The sequence below is a fragment of the Eleginops maclovinus genome, chromosome 4, assembly GCF_036324505.1.
Source record: "Eleginops maclovinus isolate JMC-PN-2008 ecotype Puerto Natales chromosome 4, JC_Emac_rtc_rv5, whole genome shotgun sequence".
In the NCBI taxonomy this organism is placed as follows: domain Eukaryota; kingdom Metazoa; phylum Chordata; class Actinopteri; order Perciformes; family Eleginopidae; genus Eleginops; species Eleginops maclovinus.
In genome coordinates this window covers 12,794,501-12,815,037 of record NC_086352.1, presented here as the reverse complement: position 1 = coordinate 12,815,037, position 20,537 = coordinate 12,794,501, and the positions used below count along the sequence as shown (strand labels likewise).

Genomic DNA, 20,537 nt, shown 5'->3' with positions numbered 1-20,537 from the left:
GTTGGTTGCATTGTGTTCAGGGTGTGACACTGAAACACGGGAGCTTTGGTTTTCAGAGGGTGTATTGGGTTGAATTGGGGGGAAGGAGATGGAAGTTGGGCCTTGGCTTGTGTTGCTTACACCAGTGGACTCAATTTGGTTTTCCTCTGTGATACCAGGCCTCATGCTAGAGAACGAGTTAGGGACCAGATTTGTTCTTGTGCCTTGGATAGTGCTTGAGCTGTTATTACTGTCTGTGTTGATGGCGGACATGGAGACATGTCTTGAGTCTGGGGTGGTAGGATTAGATGTTGGACTGGAGTCATGACTTGAGTTGAGATGTGCAGCCTCAGTGCTGGGCAATGGGCTCGGGTTATGACCTGACGTGGAGCTGAGGGTCGTGCTGATGCTGGAGACTGAGCTGGGTTTGAAATCTAAAGAAGAGATGGAGCTCGCATAAAGGGACAAGGTGTAATTAGTGATAATGCCATTTGGTTTGGAGGGAGGAACCCAGGTAACTGTTACACTTCGGGGATGCAGCCCTGAAACAGCTGGAGGGTCCACCGGTCCTGGACCTAGGAGGTGAGGAAAAATAAATGGAAAAAGGGACACCATAAGGAATAGAAAAAAAGACAGGCGATAAACATATTCTTTGTGTGTGCTAATAACAGATTGAAGGAAAAAAGTGAAGGGGGATTTGTTCTAAAGCATTATTTGACGAGTAACATCAAGAATGACATCAGAAGGACAAAGAGAGATTTTGCCATCCTCTATCCAAGGGATTAACATGGAAACTCTTTCGCTCTCAATTTCTACCCCTGAGCAAACCAAGATTGTATTTATGGATTTATGCTTTACCCGTGACTGTTTGAATGTGAGTCTGTGCATCCGCCAGCAGAGGATTCAGGAGGTGATGTGCAGGTCAGTCATATACTTTTAAGTTAGATGGAATAAGTTTAGATGAAGAACGGAGAATTGAGAAAAACTTATGGCGAATACTAAACTCAGGAAACTTAAAGTGGTTGCAAATGTATAACAAGACATGTTTCTGCAGAAACCAAGCTGTGGTCTTTGAGAGAAAGCACATTTCTAATGTTGGTCTGCTGTGTATTCCTGTCAGTAGCAATTTGCAACGGCGTGAATGCCTTAAATTCTTATGTTCAGAAGCTGAAGTGATCCTCACTAGTAAAAGAGTTAAGACCGGCATAGATGTACATCAGAAGCCCAAAGGAACCCACACACAGTCACATGATTTCTACATGTCCATGCGCGTATAAGAACCTACACAAGACTAGTCAGTGAGTGATATTTCACTCCACGGTACCTCATTTGAAGGTAATGCCCCTTCCCCCCTCCTCCCCCGGCATTTACATCCCACTGTACTGCTCTATAATGGACACACACAGATGCATGTCGGTATACGTAGACACACACTCTTCCTAACACACACACACACTCACATGCCCACACCCACAGTGATGCAGTATAGCAGTAATGGTGCTGTGTGAAGGGCAAGCAGATCAAGGTGACTGAGCGGACTGAGGGAGCGTGCTGCGTCGCTAAGTGCTACCGCTAACCGCTAACGGCTTTCCCAGATGGCGGAGCGTGTATGTGTGTGTGTGTGTGTGCTGTGTGTGTAAGAGAGAAACAGAGAGAGGGTGAAAAAAGATCAGCGGCTGAGAGTACTATGCGTGCATGATTTTGTGAGAGATAAAGTGTGCGAGAATGTGAATGTTTAGTTAGCATGCGTGTATTTTGCATCTACAAACTGAAAGGCCTTACTTCATACAGACTTTGAGGCCAACCAACATTCCGTTTTTGGACCAGGATGATCCTCTTCTAAAAGTTTAACCTTTTTAAACACATAAGTATAATGTTTTTAAAAAGTGTAAGTTTACTGCTATATTAATCTGTTTTGTAATACGGTACAAAAAACAAAAGAAAGCAGGTAAACTTTTTGGAAAGTTGAAATCTTTCTGAAAATCTTGTTAATGAATTTACAGATGGACCCTCATGATTTGAAAACCCGTTGTCTTTTAACTGATCACTAAGGCTCTGTAACAAAAGACTGTTATGGAGTTTGACCATGTGTGGAAAAGCTATTGAGTCAGACACAGAGATGCACATCATACCGTATGCCAAGATTAAAAGATACATTAAAATGGCAGTGAGTCAGCCATGCACACACACAAACACTCTCACATTTTTCTATCTCCCACACAAATAAACAGCAGTATAGATGTAAAGATTGGCTGATTTTACAGACCACAAAGAGTCCAACCAACACCCATCTTTCTTTCTATCTACATCCTTCCACCTGTCTGTCTGTCTCTTCCTTCTCCTTTTCCTTTCTCTGACCCTTTCCTTCCCTTTCCCCCACCACCTCTTTCATTTTCTCCTGTCTATCTCTGTTACTCGTGCTTTGTGTGGCGGTCTCTTTCCCTCTTTCGCTCTCTCCCTTTCTGGTCTCCCTGCTAAATAAACAATGCAGAGAGTTGACCTTTTGGGTTAACAGGTTTTTATGCTAGCTCTACTCAGCACTCACACTGATTCAATTACCACCAAAGGTCCACTGAACCCCACGAATAACCAAGGAGCCCGTCTCCCCGTCTGTCCATGTGCCTATCTTCCGGCCTGTCTGTGCGCCTCACTGCTTTCTGCTGTCTTTGCGAGGGTTGAGGTGCCTTTTTACGTGTTTGTCAAATTAATTAGACATTCTTCCTCTTAATTTTAGACTAAATTCTCAACTAACTTTATTTCCTTCTGTCAGTCTGGTTAAAATGTGTCTCTTCCAGCGGACATAAAAACAGGTAAGAGATGCAAAAAAGAAGATCACAGGGGAAAGTCCTAAATTGCAAAAACACAATCAAGTCACCTTCCTCCAGCCTCCGTCAAACACCCAAAATAACCCCTGTTGTCACCCCCCCATTCCTTCCTCGTTCCCACTCTCCTCCCCTCCCCCTTTCCATCTAAGTGTTGAGTGTTATTTAGGCTTTACTGGCGCGTGTAAAATTCTGCAATTTGAAGGGCTGTTAAGTTTTTCAATTGAAATTTTCATTTAAGATGCAGGTGATGCTTTTTCCCTTTTTTCTATTTTACTGACGCTTTACTGCTCTCTGGATAGAAGGGAACGAGTGTTGAGGGAATGCGTAGCAACCACTCTCTCTCTCTGGTTTCCTGACTCCTTAACTCCTTTTCCCTCTTCCTCTCCATCCCGTTCAACTCATCCTCCCTTTTCCAGTTCCTCTTCTTTTCCGGTGTCTCCCACTCACTTCTTCTCTCCCCCCTTTGTGTTTTGTCTTCATTCCTGATGCCTCATTCTTACCCTCTCCCATTTTCCTCCCTCCACACCTCCCACTGTTACTCCTCCTCTCTCCAGTAAAACACAGTAGCAGAAGGCTAAAACAGGAGCGCGGGGCCGCCAAGCCTTAAATCACATTTATAAGGATTTGGTTAGCATAGTAATAACACAATCAACTGACAAGGGTGGAAGGAGAGGGGGAGGGAGGAAGGAGTGTGTGTCTATGTGTGTGTGTGTGTGTGTGTGTGTGTGTGTGTGTGTGTGTGTGTGTGTTTATGTAGGTGTTTGTCTGCATACGGATTTGTCTACATGTTACGTAGCTTTTTGGGCATGTTAGTTTGCTTTTGTGTGTATGTAAGAGCCTGTTTAGATATAAGCGTGTACATCTGTGAGTATCCATGTGACAACAAGAGGAAGGGTATTATTTTTAGCCTCGCACAGGGCCCTGTGTGTGCATGTGTTTGTGGGTATGTGGGTGAATGGGATTTTGAAGGTGAGTCGAGGCTCCTCGGAGTCATAATGAGGACAAACGCTGAGCTTTAGTGTAATCAAGATGCTTACGGCACGGTGTCAAAACGTGACAAGTAATACAGCGGGAATTTACATTGAATTTCATATCTTTACTTTTTCTACAGATTATTCAATATCAAGGCTGTTCAGGAGACACTGAAGAGGCATTGAGAAAGAGGATGATGCATGACCAAGGTCATGAGCTTGATTTGTATCCATAACATGGTGAGTACATATGAGATGTACATTAGCCTTTAAGTAACTACGACCATCTCAATACCTGAAACATCAATCACTCAAAGATATTCAATATCCTTCTCAGACACTGACTACTTTGAGTGATTTACTTAATGCCAGATAACCTTCTGGTGTATTTATGTACTCCAAAAATATGTTGGTGTGGAATGTATAAAAATGTATAAATAAACCCAGGTAAAGAAATTCTTAAAATATTATGGAAGCTGTATGTGACTGATGAGGAATGTTTATTTTTCAATTGGTTCTGACAGTATATTTAAAAGAGTAATATTCAAAACATGTACAGGTAATAAGAACGTAAAACTGTACTTAAAATATTCTCAAACAATCTCTTGATATCTAAAAAAAGCAATGGGATAGTACTAACATTACTGAACAGAACACCGGGAGAAAAGGTAGGATTATTACTATTTTATTAATGCAGTCACTCTTTCATTAAATAACATGAATCCTTTGTGTTCTGTCATTACCTCTAACCTAATTTCTGTCTTTTTTTCCCCTCTTTCAGATGTCTTCTTTCTCACACTTCCTGCTTTAAATTAAATTAAGTAAAAACAGTGCTTCTTTAATGTCCACACACACACACACACACACACACACACACACACACACACACACACACACACACACACACACACACACACACACACACACACACACACACACACACACACACACACACACACACACACACACACACACACACACACACACACGCTCTCTTTCTTAGATCACTTGGCCTGTGTGAACATCGGAGTAGACAGAGGAAAGGGAGCTGTCCAACACGGCTAGAGTTTATGTTCACAGGAGCCGTCTGTCTGTTCTGCAGCGGCAGGAATTCATAGGGACCAAATTACATTAAAAAGATGGATATAAAACTTTAATGGAATGATAAAAAGGAAAGGATGAAGCGTGGGTCTCTCTCTTTCTCTGTTCTGTCATTAGCCTTTTCTTTTTTTCTCTTCCTCTCTTTTCCACAATTCTTCATTTTACCTTTTTGCCCCCTCCATTTTTATTTTCAGACCATTTCTTCTTTCCGTTTCTCATATTGTTTTTTTTTCTATAGTCTCTCCTCGATCTCTCATAACTTCTATCACTTGTAAATTCTTAAGGGAATGGTCCGTCAAATAGAAAAGGTAAAACCTACACTGTCTCTGATGTTTGAGCACAAAGACTTGGAGAAAGAGTGAAAAAGGAAAAGGTTCGACACAAGTAGAAAGACAGAGGAAATACAACATATATATATAAAAAAACACAGCCATAAAAGAGAGAAGGGATAAAATTAACGATGTGAACACAAACTGAAAACCATATTGTTAATAAAGGTCCATGTCAACAAACCATATATTATTACGTTTAGTAAAAGTGGAAATATTACAACTGCAACAGATCAGGTTTACGGGAACCCCTCCAAATGAGGATAATCCAAACACTGCACTTTAAAAATGCATACTATTATCTATCTTAAATGTAACTTCAGCATATCCATGAATGCTTGTAGGTTGGTCAGACAATAAATGATATACTGAATAAAACGTGTAAAATGCTTGCTACAGTTATAATTTGTTCAAGCATGTGGGAGAGAGGATTAGGAGAGGAATGCATCCTTTCCTTTCCTATCACTGCCACGATGAAGAGAGGGTTGGTTTATGGTGACAAATGACACATCAATGAAAAACCCAATCGGGCCACTCTTAGCTTTTTCCCATCATGGGTTTAAATCCCTTCTCATTAAAAGCTTCCTCACATATCATCTATTCTATTAATATGTTCAAACATTTTTTTAATGCTTACACTGTTAAGACGCATGTAGTAGTATATACTCTGTGCCCATTCAAATGATTTATGCTTATAGATGTGCTATTATGTCTTGTTTTATAGATTTGTTTCAACTTTTATTCCTGATAAACTGCGGTGGAAGTCGGTAGCATAAACAAGAAAGAAGGGTTTGTATGCTTTTTCTTACAGAATGCTTTTTTTTGTCCTAGCCTCAGTGCGTGTGTGTGTGTGTGTGTGTGTGTTGTGTACGTGCTTTCAGTGATAAGCCTCGTTTGCATGAAACTTCAGGATTATGTGATATTGCTTGTGAGCATGAGGACCTGTGTGATTGATATGGACGACAAGGTGGTGGTGTGTGTATGACACATGTTCTCAGTGTGTCTGTGTATGTGTGTGTGTGAGGGGGCCTGAGAGAGGCAGAGAGAGGGATGGAGGTTTGAACGATGGGGCACAGTGTGACCGAATGGACACATCTATTACTGTCCGAACACACACACAAAAACTGAGAGAGCGATGTAGATTCACACACCTCTCGGTCGTACAAGGTAACTCGCAAGCATAAACAACTGCCCCTCTTATTTATGATGGTTAAGAAGATCTATAAAAATGTGTAACAAAAGCTCAGTATGTTTGAGAAGGATTGTGTATGTGTGTGTATCTCTGTGTGTGTTTGACAGAGGGAAATCAATTCTGAATAGCAATGAGAAAAGCATAGGGCTGTAATTTAATGTATCCTAAATGTCTGCAATTGTGTGTACATGCCTCAGTGTTGTGTCCATGTGAATGTTTATGTATAGCACATACATACACTTTTCTGTGTGTATACACGCACATGTATCCTATGTATGCTAATCTCAGCTGCTTAATGATAATGTATGTGATAATAGCGTGGTGCTAATTAATTTATAACTTTGCACTGAGGAGGCTGTTCCAATGGCTAATATGATTCTATTACAGCAATTAGCCCACAATGACACTGGCTAGGTCACTCACACACAGATACACACCTTAGAGTATGCAAATCTCCCCCTGTCAGCATGTTTCACTCCTGCTTGCTTGTCCCTAAATTTCATTTTTAATAAGTTTAATCTCTTTCTTTCTTCCCTTATTTTATCGATGTTATTGACCGACGCCATCAACAGAAAGTAATACACTTTTATGAAATAAAACCCTGGAGACTTTCAGAGAATAAAAGAGAACCTGGGCAGAGGCTCTGCTTTTCACAGGCCATATGTTTAATGTGCAAGTCTATTGTTCAGATCATCACCTAAAATCATGAGATCTGTTGGAAAACCCGGACTTTAACTTTGACTCAGCACACCAACAGCCAACTGACAGCAGAGGCCAACTAATAACCGTCTGCTGCCAGGCACCTGCCAGCCAGTCACTTGCAAAACTTGGCTGACACAAGCACCCAGGCAGCACAATTCATTGGGAAAAAAACAAGGGCAACACGTAGCCTATATAACAGCAGTGCTGAGTGAATAGGTGACCCCCCCCAACAAGTTAGCTCCTGTTTTTGATGGTTATTTTAAATGTCTCTTCAGCATGTGTGCATTGAAACAGATGTTATATGCATGCTTCTGTGCCCTGTGTCTGTAATTCTACTTACTGTCCTCAGCGGTGCGAAGGGTTGCCCAGGGGCGACGGTCTGCCCATGTGTGTGTGAGACCACCACTCTGAACACGTACTGGGTGAACGGTGATAGGCCCTCTACATGGTAGGAAAAGGTGTCTGTTGCGTTTTCCACAAGCCTAAGAGTCAAAGGCCAGAAACATGCATTTACATTCATTAAATGAATCAATTAGTCAATCAATCAATCAGTCAATTGTATTACTACTGTCAAAAAAAGGCTTTTCTTTTTTATCGTGAATCCATGCAGAATGAAGACTTGACACTGTGACGACACAAATGTTATTGAAAACACATGTTCACCACTAATCACTATTTAGCAAAGTGTATGTTTAACGTTGCTATGGGTAACCCTTTGTCCTGGGCACAAATATTTTGTAATGCCTTCATTTCTACCTTTCTATTTCAACTTTAACCCGCATGTCTTGTTTTGCTCTTCAATCCCTAATGATGGAGATTCAGCACTGGACAGCTCCCGAGGATGTGTTGGTCAGTTCATGGTCACAATGACTTTGCTATCCAGACATTTTACCCTGCATGTTTTACTTACATAACATTAAACTAGAGAGTGGACCTGTACTTTTGCTGATACATTAGACAAACCCTTGTTTTCATTTAGTAAATCATAGTGTACATCCAGTGACCATTTAAGGGTGGATTGTGAAGGAACTTTAGTCCGAGATGCAAAGGTAGTAAATAAATATCGCACAGATACGAACAAAAAAGTGGATATTTTACATTCATTATTAAAAGTGTTTCTAACTGAGCATTTTGTGGTTAGTCTATATCTAATTTCTTCCTGAAAGTGATAAAGACTAATATAATTCAATCATAATCTTTTTTCCAGGTATGATGTTTCTGTTTGGAGTGCTCTAATACATATTTCTAAATTAAGATTTAATGTTATTACAATGTCAATGGACAAGTTCCATAAGGTAACTTAACAGTGATTTTACTGGAAACATGTGAAGTATTTGTACAGCTTTTTTTATATTCATACCTGAACCCCCTATATCTAATCCTACAAAGGAATCTGGGACAAAATAAAAGAATATTGTCATAAATGAGGGACCGTTGACCATTTAGCATCGGATGGATAGAAGGGATGAATGAATGAATAAATCAGGGAACAATGAGATTTCCATAGCAGAGGAGGAGGAGGGCATGGCTGTCTGATATATAATACATGTAGCTAGTCATTTATTTATTACCACAGAATGAGAGCCTCCTCTTCTTGGATTAAATTGCAATTTGTTGTCAGGAAGCATGTAATGAATACATATCAGATGCACACCCTCCCTCTCTTTTTATTCTATCACATGTTCTCTACCTCTCTCTGTCTCTCGGTCCTGCTCTTTGATTCTCTTTTTGTCTTTTTGACTCTACCCCCCATGTCTCGTGCTCAATTCCTCTCTGTGTTCCTGATGGTCTGTCATGTTGATGTGACATATTCAGATGTGCTGTATAATGTAGCCCTTTATATGTACATGTGTATGCATATGTGTCTGTACACATCTTTTAAGGTGCGTATATATGCGATACATATCTGAGTGTGCTGTATGCGTCTGTCATTGTCTTAGCGCCATTTATAAATCGCATGCCTCTGTCTCACAGCACTGGCATGTGCTGTGGACAACTGTATGTATCAACTTGTTAAACAACTGCGTCGGTACATTTTTTAAACCTAAAAATAAATGCATCTTAATCTCTCTCTCACCTTACACCAGGCCTCTGAGGGGATGTCCTCATTTGCAAACAGTAACGGAGTGGGCCCGGTGCATTGGAGTGTGCAGGGGCCGACCAGGATACATTCAGGCTGGAACTAGTTGCATGGGTCAAACTCGGAGGTGACAACCCATCTGGGGCTTTGAAAGAAAGAGAGAGACGTGATTGTGAAGGAAAGACAGGAGGTAGGAACAGGTAATGAGGAAGGGATGGAGGAAAATGAAAGGGCGATGGAGAGATTGAATGAGGAACATGGAAGTATAAAACAAACGCAAAGGAAAGTAGATTATAGAAGGTACCATGTCATTGATCAACTGCATCCTACCTCCATCTACAAATCTCTCTGCTTTGATGAGAAAAGAAAGTAGAGATGCAAAACAAACAACGGCAAAAAATCTTTCTAGAGCAAGCTGAAAGTGACACAAAGAGCGGTCAGATTTAAGCTTGAACAACCACTTCAACATGTCTCTCTCTCTTTTCCACTCTCTCAGAAATACACACACATAAACACACACAGTGTTTTGACCCTGCTCTCTCAACAGTGCTGCTCGTTTCCAGCTGAGCATGACAGCATAGTGGTAGTGTTGGAAAAGCCGTAAAACATTCTGATTCAGTACAATATCCATGCTCTTATCCGAAACTGAGAAGATGCGAGAAAAGACCGGAAAAAGGACAACAAATAGAAGGAGAAGATGAGAGTGACTGTAGTGTTGACTGTGAGAAATAAGAGTGGGCCCTCCGATGTATAAAGTGACCCTTCAATCAAACACACACTATCCTTCCTCTACAACAAGACTGATTGCTGAAGACGTCTCGCAGGCACAAGCGCACACACACACACACACACACACACACACACACACACACACACACACACACACACACACACACACACACACACACACACACACACACACACACACACACACACACACACACACACACACACACACACACACACACACACACACACACACACACACACACACACACACACACACACCAAGTAATGTATGTGGAAACAGCCTCACAATGCTCTTTTCCGTATAATAATATTACTAGTGGTTCACCAACTTAAATCACAAATCACATTGAGCATCTAAGTGTATACACAGAAACACAAGCACTCCATTTTCCACCAAAGTGTGTGTGCGCATGTGTGTCTTTCAGTCAGTCTTCGTGCATTTTAGTTTTTTGTTAAAAAGGCCCGCATTCAACAGATGCATTTGTGTCTATTTGTATGAAATTTGCTGGATTTAAAGATTTATTGACCCTTATATTCATATCAGTCTGTTCAAAGAAGGATCACTTTGGAAACAGAAACATAGCAACAAAATAACTTGAAGAGTGTTGGAGCAGGTCAAGGCTTCATTTGTTGCCTGTATTGACCAGTATGTGGGAGTATGTAAGTAAGTTCAGTCTGGGTTTACTCTCAGTTCCTCATCAGTGTAATATATACTTTACATTGAGTCTACTCCTTTAAAGTGCCACAAAGCAACAAGTAGATTTAAGGCACTAGAAATAATTGAGCATTCATAATGAGCGTTAGGATCGGCTTAATAAATACAATTGTACTGCTCTAACAGGATCTAATACATAATTGTATCAATACGATGAATGTATAGTTAAATATAAACTAGTAAAAGCCAATGTTCCAGTTTCTACCTTTTAATAAAAGACCTGTTCGTAGATCGGCTAAATTGTCATTCCCTGAGCGTGTGAGTAATTCTTGAAACACACGCTGATTCCTTCCTCACTGACACATAGGCGTGCGCACACACACACACACACACACACACACACACACACACACACACACACACACACACACACACACACACACACACACACACACACACACACACACACACACACACACACACACACACACACACACACACACACACACACGAACAAAACACATACATCACAAAGACACACACAGTTGGTGAGCCTGTGTCTCTCTCATGCGGTGTTAGCAGGTACAATATCAGAGGTGTCACTAATCGTTTTAAACTATGCACTTTTATGTTCACTTCTCTCTCTCTGCTCTCCTCCTCCTCTGCTCTTCTGTCTCTTGCTCCACTATCTTCTCTCTGTTCTTTCATAGAACAAGGACACATCAAGACAGTTTGCCTTAAAGAAGTCTAAAGAGATGCCAGAGGCACAGAGGTAGAAAGAGAGATTGAAAGAGAGGAAACGTCTGGTATTTAAAATTTATACTTTCTTATGCCTTTGTTTTGAACTTGAACAGTAGAACTTTCCGAAGTCTGTCTTTTGTTGTTCTCTGACTGAGACATGAGTGTGTATTCACCGCTGTTGATAACATAACCTTAACTGGTAAAGTGTGTGGCTATAGGTGTGTGTGTGTGTCTGATCAGCTTTGACATTTATCAGTATGCAAAATCAGCCTCTATTCTACACAATTACAAACACACACACAACACACACACAGACACAATGTAAATCTAAAATATGTGTTCAGACCATAAACTAAGTCACTGTGTGTGTGTGTGTGTGTGTGTGTGTGTGTGTGTGTGTGTGTGTGTGTGTGTGTGTGTGTGTGTGTGTGTGTGTGTGTGTGTGTGTGTGTGTGTGTGCTTGTGCTGCTGCCCCAACATCCACATGTGTGTGTCCACAGGGGAACACTGTGCACTGTGTGAGAAAGTCAATCCACTGCGATTTCATCTCTCGACATGGCATATAGTCCAGCCCCTCTGGAGCACAATGTGTGTGATTGGGTTTGCCACTGGTAATCATTGAATAATAGTTTTTTGCTGCATAGCAAAGACATAAAACTAATCTTTCCAGCTCAATCAAATCAGATTAATTTGATAAAAATGTTACCATGGTTCATGGCTCACTTGTAGAGTTAGACACAAAGCTACAATACAGCTATTTGAATCAGATCATACACAATTAGATGGGGGACAAAAGGGCCTTATATTGGAGGGCATAATCTCACTATAACATGATTATCTAAGGCTGTCTCTGACCAAAAGTCTACAGAAATCCAGTATGTAAGGGTGTAGTCAGGTGCTGTTCACCTTTAATGTACAGTGTGTGTGTGTGTGTGTGTGTGTGTGTGTGTGTGTGTGTGTGTGTGTGTGTGTGTGTGTGTGTGTGTGTGTGTGTGTGTGTGTGTGTGTGTGTGTGTGCGTGCGTGTGTGCGTTGGGATTTTTACCTGCTGGGGTTGTAGTAACATTGAGTCGCAGACTCTCAACACAACCCTGTGTGTTACAACCTCTGATCCAGAAGCTGTAGTTGGTGTAAGGCTGTAGATCAGTCACAGACAACCAGCTGCCTGTCACCATGCTCCCGTCCACCACACCATCACCATCTAGGAGAAACCCAGTCAAACAAAGAAAGACATGTAAGGTCTTGGGCCTAACACAGTATTTATAGCTATCGAGTCGAAAGAAAGGCACATTTATTGATAACAGTCATTACCGTGATGCTCAGAAAAAAGGGCGATTCATAAAAGATACATTCAACAACACAGGGAAGAAGGAGGAGAAAGAGCGGGAGTTCAAGAGAGGGGAATACTGACTGAGATTAAGTGAGAGTGATCAAAAGAGAGAGGGTTCCATATCGAGGTTATGCAAGGATAGTCAAAGCAGAAGGATCAGAAAATTACAATATGTAAGCCTATCCAATATATTTAGATGGACACACACACACACACACACACACACACACACACACACACACACACACACACACACACACACGTTTTGTGTGAACTGATGAAGGCAGTGTGTATCAGAAAATCAAGGGGTTGTGGGTAACTAGAGCGAAACACCATCCTTTTTCTTCCACACCTCTTCTTTCCTTCTCTCCACTCATTTCAATCTGACTCTTCCTCTGTGAGGAGCAGATCAAAGTCTCTGAATGTGTGTGTGGGTGGGTGTGTGTGTGCCTGGGAATAGAGAGAGACCTGGTGAATATGTGAGCGTTAATGGACGATTGTGTGTTCTGCTGTTTTCCCCATACTCCTGTTCTCATCTTGTTCAATTTTCTTCTTCCCCTTTCTTTCCGAGTCCAGTTCTCCTCTTCTGTTTTGTTACTCTCCTCCGCTGATTTGTTGTTCTTCAGGTCTTGTTTTGTTTTTACTTTAATACATCTATGGAGTCTTCTCATCTCTCCTCTCCCTGTATACAAATATGATCTTCCTTCCATCTTCATACAACTGCTTTGCTCTTGGATCTTATATCATCTCTACCCTCAAGTCACTGTCAATAAGAAATAAACAGGTCTTTTCTATACCTCTCCGGTTTTTCCTTACTCTTCACTTTCCCATTTCATGTCTGACTTTCAGTCTAAGTTGGCATTGTTGGTGAGGAGTGTTTATGCTAGTGCAGAGTCCATCTTCCCACTGGAGGTTAGATCCTGAGGCAGTAAACCAAAACCGCTGAGGAGGGATGCAGGGGTGCTTGGGGAAAAGATGAAGAAGGCGACAAAGGAACTGGCAGAGGAGGCGGAGAGAGCAGCTTTTGAGTAATTCTCGAAGGTGGCAGGTATATCCATATTCAACCACCAGGAGATTTTTGGCGATCAAAGGAGTGAAACGTGGAGGAATGGTGGTTCCTGAAGACTCTGCAGCTGAAAAGGAGGTGCCAGAAGCAGTCATATCCAACAGGTTAAACAACTACCGGAACCTTTACCGGAATTGAATCACATTTGCTTTTTTTGTTGTGATTTTTATAGCAAAGCTAAACAATAATGGGTATAATGTATGTTTAGAATTTGAGTGTAGCCACACAGACAATTAAGTAGGTTTAATGAACAATTGAGGCTTTCCTAAAAAGGCAAAATAAAAAAAAAATTGTAGCGAGCAAATGAGGGAAAAATGGAAATGTCAAATTTGAAAAAGCAGTCTATGGTACTCTGAATATCTGTCGCATTGTAAATACATAAAGTTGTGCAATACTATGCTTGTTACTTGTTATACTTTGACTGTTGGATGTGGTGTCTGTATTTATTGTGTATGAGACAGTGAGTTAGTGAGAGCATGGCTGTATATGTCACCTTTGCTTTTGTAGTACAGTGTGTAGCTGAGGTCCCCGTTCGGTCTAGGTGGGGCAGTCCAGCGGGCTCGGAGTGATCGAGAGCTCTGATTGGTCAGTTCCAGCAGTATGGGGCCTTCTGGGGCTGTCTGTAATGTACGTATCTCCATCTGATTTAAAAGGGAAAAAATATACAAATGTATATTCATAAGCACAAAAGCAAACTATGCACAGTATTTAACCCAGACTCATCTTTCCAACTGCAATATAAAATATGTCCCTATTTCATCAAGGGTCATCACAGCACATCTGGCCCACATTACACATTACAATTTTCTCGGGCCATAATCATGTTATCCACACTGCTCCTCTTCTTTTACCACCATCCTCTTCTTCTGACTCATTTCCTGTTGTTATCCCTGCCTCTGCTGCTCTTTCCATCTTCTCTTTTCACCTCATCGTCTTACTTTGCTCTGACCATTTACTCCTCATCATTTCACTTTGTTATCCCAAACTTACCTCCTTCCGTTGGCCTCATTCCTCTCTTTTTCTCCCTTCATCCTGTTCTTACCCCTCCCCTTCCCATCGTCTGTCTCCTTGTTCTGTGGTGTCAGCTGTTCTCCTGATGTTTGACTAAATATGGCGTCCGTATTGGAAAAATGCCCCAAAATATGGCCTGTCGTCAGAGACATCGTTGAGCCTGGAGTGGCATTTGCTACCAAATGTCACTGCCGCCACGCCAACCTTGTTATTGAGCCGGGAGAATCGATCACCTTTATGACGCTCAGTGACACACAGACACACACACAACCCACATACACTTTGGTAAATGCCTGAGTCGGCATTCCCATGCCTGCCCATGTTTGGTTAGTTAAAGGGATAATATACATATCATAATAACATAAACATTTCAGTTTTGGCTGGGTTTTTTTCACCAATAGTTATAATATGATTCAGCCAATAGAGGATTTAATTGAGATTTAACTTTTGCTGCTTCAAATACTGTGAAAGCTTTTTGGTCTCAAGGGAAATGTTGAATATAGAAGTAAAGTTTACGTGTGTCTAAAGTAGAAATAACTACAGTTCATGTGGGAAAATACTGTGCAGTAAGGCACTGAGTGGTGAGCTCAGAAGTAAAAAATAAAACAATGTTGTTACTCAATGGTCAGTAAGCAGTAAAGCCACAAAATGACTGAAAGTACACCTATCTTCAAACATATCACAAAATACCTTTACAGTTTATCAAATGAATTAAGAAGTGTTTATTCTAAAGAAGTTTACTGACCATCGGCCCCTTGCCACAGCCCCGTGCTGTGCAGGCCTGCAGCCGGAGGACATGTCGGCTCCATGGAGAGAGGCCCTCCACCACGAAGAACCTCTGCGAGGAACTGGAGTTTAGAATGAGCAGTCCATCCAGCCAGAGGCCATAACTGGTTATAATGCCTGTCAAAGAAGATGTTTATTATACAAATTAAATATATGGAACTAAACATTCTATCTCCTCACAGGTAATGCTGACATCTTAGCTAGGTCAACAACTGGAGCTTTCCTGGATGACTGCAAACACGTTTTAAGGTTTATTGTCTCAAAAGAAGTGACTGTGCAGGAGCATCTCAGTATGGGATGTTATGCACATTGTCAAGATAACCATCGTGTTGCATTCATTTCCTGCCCTGAAACACATCAGTCAATATAACCGTGATTAAAATGACCAATAAAACAAACCATTTGTTATTATTAGAAGAAGCTGTGGACATTTTCTTCAAATATTACAACCCATTGTGTCTATGTCTTAAAGTTTGATAGACATTTTCTAGATGAGATTATTATTTATTTATTTTATTCACGCACTGTTGCCATTGGTCACTCGTACATTTTGGGACTGTGTTCAGGATATGCGAAATTCCAATCAAAGACTGAGCTTTTCTATGTTGGTATGCAGTCTGGGTCATTGGATTACAATGCAAATTGAAAGTGACTTAGGGGCTCCAGACCTGCCAGTCAACGTGTCCTAGAGTGTTCCAATGATGGAAACAGCAATGAAACGACAAATGTAACCATAGGCGTTACGAGGATAAAGACCCTCTAAAGGACAGTAGAACTGGAGCGAACACACACACACAAATGTGGGTGCAAATAGGTGAGCCCTCCCTACAGGCACACAGTGATACACACACACACACACACACAAAATAAGATGGAAGCTCACATATGTCACACACATACATACACGGGCACAATAATTACATTACATTACACCCGTCATATAAAAAGAATTGAAACAGTACGGTGCCAAATGTGCTTTTCCTTAATAAAAATGCATACAGGGGGCTCAAAAGATCAGTGCTAAGAACTAAGAGTCTATTCTGCTTTAATCATGCGTGGGTTTTATTATTGCTCAATACAGATATACACACCTATCAGGGAAATGAAGACACAAAAACCCCACGGACGCCAACTACATCTGGGGAGCTCTTAATGTGGCCAATCACATGCGTGTGAGAGTGTGTGCGTGTGTATGTGTGCGGACGTGCCTGTGTGCTTGTGTGTGTGAATAAGCCCATATCAGTATAGGTTGTAATAAAGACAGGTTGGGAAATGAAGCAGCGAATGCATAACAGGCTTATTTCCCCTCTTTGTCTGCGTGTTGCCCCGACCTAATCCCCGAGAGGATTATCCATCACAAATCCCTGCGGAATTGGGGAGAAGGGGGGAGAGAGAGACACAGAATCTCACTCCTTTGGAACCCATCACCATCATCATCGTCATTGTTGCTGCGCATTTGTGAAAAAATGAGTAAATTAATGGAAAAAAGAGGCGCTGAGCCCTCCTTTAAGCAAAAATTAAAGCTTTTTAAGCATGAGATAATCGGGTAATCATGATTAAGTGTCTCCTTGTTGTAAATTTCTGTCATCAGATGAGAAAAAAGCTTTAAGTAATTTATCCGGGCTAATATGCAAACACATCACATGGTTTATGGTGCGAAATGCACTTATGTGGCATTAAGCGTAAAACACACACGATTCACATTACACACACATGCATCATAGAATTACGTATACTTTAACGAGCATGGCAGTTATATTTGATAATATGTGGCGGCGCATTGTATGTTAGAGGCTGTGAAATGGAGTTTGACATCCTCAGTTGGTTCTCATCACTCAATTCAATTTGGTTCACGAGATTAGCATTTTTATGTAGTATATATATCGACCGATTAAATTCCTGTTTGTATATTTTGTAAAAAAGCTGCATTTGAGTTATTTTTACATTAATTGAAGACAAAAGTACATCTGATTATTTGTTGTTTTATGTACTGCTATGTATAGATTTTACATGTGATTTTAACGTGTTTCAAGGCCTTTTTTAAGTTCTTTTTGGACACTTTGGACCTTCATTAGCGACAGTGGATTGATGACAGGACTTTTTCCAGGGAGAGAGAAATCCCACATTGGCCCCCAGCCTGAATCCAACTGGGAACTTTGCAGGTGAACCACTGCTGAGTCCAGTTTTAAACTCTAAGATATAAGATGTTTTATTGCCTTTTGAAAGCGTTTTAAAAATGTGGTTTGTAGTGCTTAACTTTTATTTTCCCCTCAAATTTCCTAATTAATGTTTACAGTGAAGAAAAACTGTTATACTAGACAATTAAAAGCTACATTTGTTTATCATCATCTTTTTAAAATACATAAAACACAAGTGTCGATTTTTTTTAACGATGAAATAGCATGAGACATAAGACACCGGTGTAACACATTTTTGCTGTTTTAGACTATTTAAAAAAAGGTGAAGGTTTTGAAATTGTTATCTTTGTTTCAGAAAGAAGAATCCTGCCTGATGATGCATCACTTTTTTTCTCTGAAACACATGGCTATATTTAAAGTCAAACTCTGAAACATTTTCTCACATAAAATAGTCACTTTTTTATTCTATATGTTCCAAAACAGTCGTCAGATTTCAAATTCCTGTCAAATATAAATCAAGTCCATTCTGTCAAACTCTGCGCGATGAATTAAAACTGGATGTAAGGGCATTTGATGGGGGTAAGAAGAATAGAAAACACTGATAGAGAAAGGCAGTCACCGGGAGTCTCTATGCTTCCAGCCTGCAGTTCTCTATTCAGTCAAAAGGGAGCACTTTCCATCCACTTAAAGGAGCTCGGTGAAGCAATGGCCTCTTACTCCCGCTCTCCGTTAGTCTCAGCCTCAAATGTGTGTGTTCTGTCCCCCGTCTCTGTTTCTTTCCCTGTTCTCTATGCCCTCTCTTTATGGTTTATCTATCTTTTTTTCTAACTGATTAATCTCTATCTTTTGCACACTCATATGATTCCCCTTTACCCAGAGCAAAACGTTCCCCTGTTTCTATGTCACACATACAGGATAATTGTGCAATGGTAGAGGTATTTTTATCTTTAATAGCCCAGGGTCTCGTAAATACTGAAACTTTTCTGATTTCCTTTGAATTGTTTCTCCTCTTTTGCATGTTTTATCTCTCATTTGTTTCAGATCACTTGCTTGTGTCTAAATAAAAACTCTATTAAAGACGTGTTCATATGTATGTGAGTTTAGATGTATTTAGTAAAATGTACCTTTTTCTGAATGTTAATGTTGATAAATGTTTATTTATATTTTTTTAATTATCTCTGTTTGTGCTTGATTTAGTGGGTTTCCTCTCACCATTTGGTGTATCAGGGGCTGTCCAGCTGACGTTGAGTGCATGTGGGGACAGAGGTGTGACTAGTGGAGCAGGAACGTTCTCCGGGGTGCTCTCTTCAGTCTGAGCCTGGCTGGGGGGGCTTAAAGTACATCCACCTCCTGTGCAGGCCTAATGTGAACACACACCAACAAAAACGATGCAATTAATGAAATTCATGATTCAAATGAAAACGATGTAAAAGATGAAGAAGAGTAAGGGACTCACAGCGAGTGTGATGGTGTAAGCTGTTCCAGGGGTAAGGTCGCGGAGGGTATGGTCTTCAAAAAGTTCTGAGCTGTTGTAGCTGAGCACAGGCTCCGCACCGTCATGTGACAGGAAGAGGGAATAAAACTCCAGAGCTCCGTTTACCTGAGAGGGATGTGACCACCTGGAGAGGGACAGAGGAAAAAAGAGATGATACATGTAGTCATGTCTGGTATTTATGTACCCATTTCAGGGAACAGCATCTCACTTTAATAACCTATTGTCTTATAATTGAACTGCTCTACAGAAGGAATCATTTGACGTTGTATCATAGTCTCAGGTTAATTTACAAACAAGGCTGGCATTATTTTATCTTTTTTTTCCAGAGACCAAAACTGTAAAAGTGTTGACGTGGATCCGAGGTCTTAACTCTCACAACATTAATCAATAGAAACTCATTAAGACACGGACACAGAGAAATGGATGAGGTTAAATATTATATTGTTACGTAACAAGCATAACACTGTGAAAACCGTTGCTTCCAGCAGTCAAACGCGTAGGGTCTCCCACGTTACAGAGGATCTGTGTCGTTTAAATAGGAAGCTTCCTTCCTTTAACGCACACACACATTCCAATCCTCCAGCTTCAGCCTGCTCAGTGAACATATGAATAGAAGTATAGACTTCTGTCTTTGGACCTTGGGAGGCGACAGGTCAGTCTTACATGTCAAAGATGCTTGAGGAATTGCAGAACAGATGCTGAACATATTTAGACACTTGCTTGGAGAAACTTTGGGAATAACATTAGAAGTATATAACTTAGATTGCATTACCAGTGTCCTACAGTACAAGAACGTTTTACTGTTTAACAAACTATATGTTATATTCTGCGTTTCTAAACTAAACCTATTTTCCTGAGAAACAAAATGTAATACATAAAAGAGCCTCCCTCAACATTTAGTTTGACACATTTCTTAATAAATTAGCAATATTACAATTGACTTGTGTAAAAATTCCCACATATATTTATGTATGAATACATATTTCATCTTTTTTTAACCTTGATGGCTGTTGAATATATAGTATATAAAAATGCTACAAGGAATATTATTATTGTTTAACATGTTAAAGCTAATTTAAAATAAAGATGTTCGATAGAGGGAGCAAAGGTGTGAGAAAAATCTTTGGTCTTCGTTGATAGTCCTTTTATTCTGCATATTGCGGTTTGTGTGCAGTAGCTGTGTGTGCATCATTTAGTTTCTGACTGGAATTAAATGGAAATACACTTCAGACCACTAAGGTTTCTTCAAATGAGCAGTTTCCTTCATCAGATAGAGGTGTCTCCTTTTCTATATTTAGAACAGGAAGGTCATCCCCAACAGAGAGGGAGAGGACAAGAGACAGCATTTAAAAATAGAAACTATCCATTACAATACGGGAGAGAGGGC

General features: G+C 40.5%; 1 protein-coding gene across 1 annotated transcript in view; it reads right to left on the bottom strand.

The window, feature by feature from the left end:
- Positions 1 to 20,537, bottom strand: part of ush2a (Usher syndrome 2A (autosomal recessive, mild)) — a 181,106-nt gene that overhangs the window by 75,686 nt on the left and 84,883 nt on the right. The window contains 9 exon segments of the mRNA XM_063880598.1: positions 123 to 554; positions 7,440 to 7,469; positions 7,472 to 7,581; positions 9,177 to 9,324; positions 12,370 to 12,525; positions 14,214 to 14,361; positions 15,477 to 15,634; positions 18,868 to 19,015; positions 19,112 to 19,274. Of these exon segments, the coding sequence (XP_063736668.1) occupies positions 123 to 554; positions 7,440 to 7,469; positions 7,472 to 7,581; positions 9,177 to 9,324; positions 12,370 to 12,525; positions 14,214 to 14,361; positions 15,477 to 15,634; positions 18,868 to 19,015; positions 19,112 to 19,274 (1,493 nt within the window).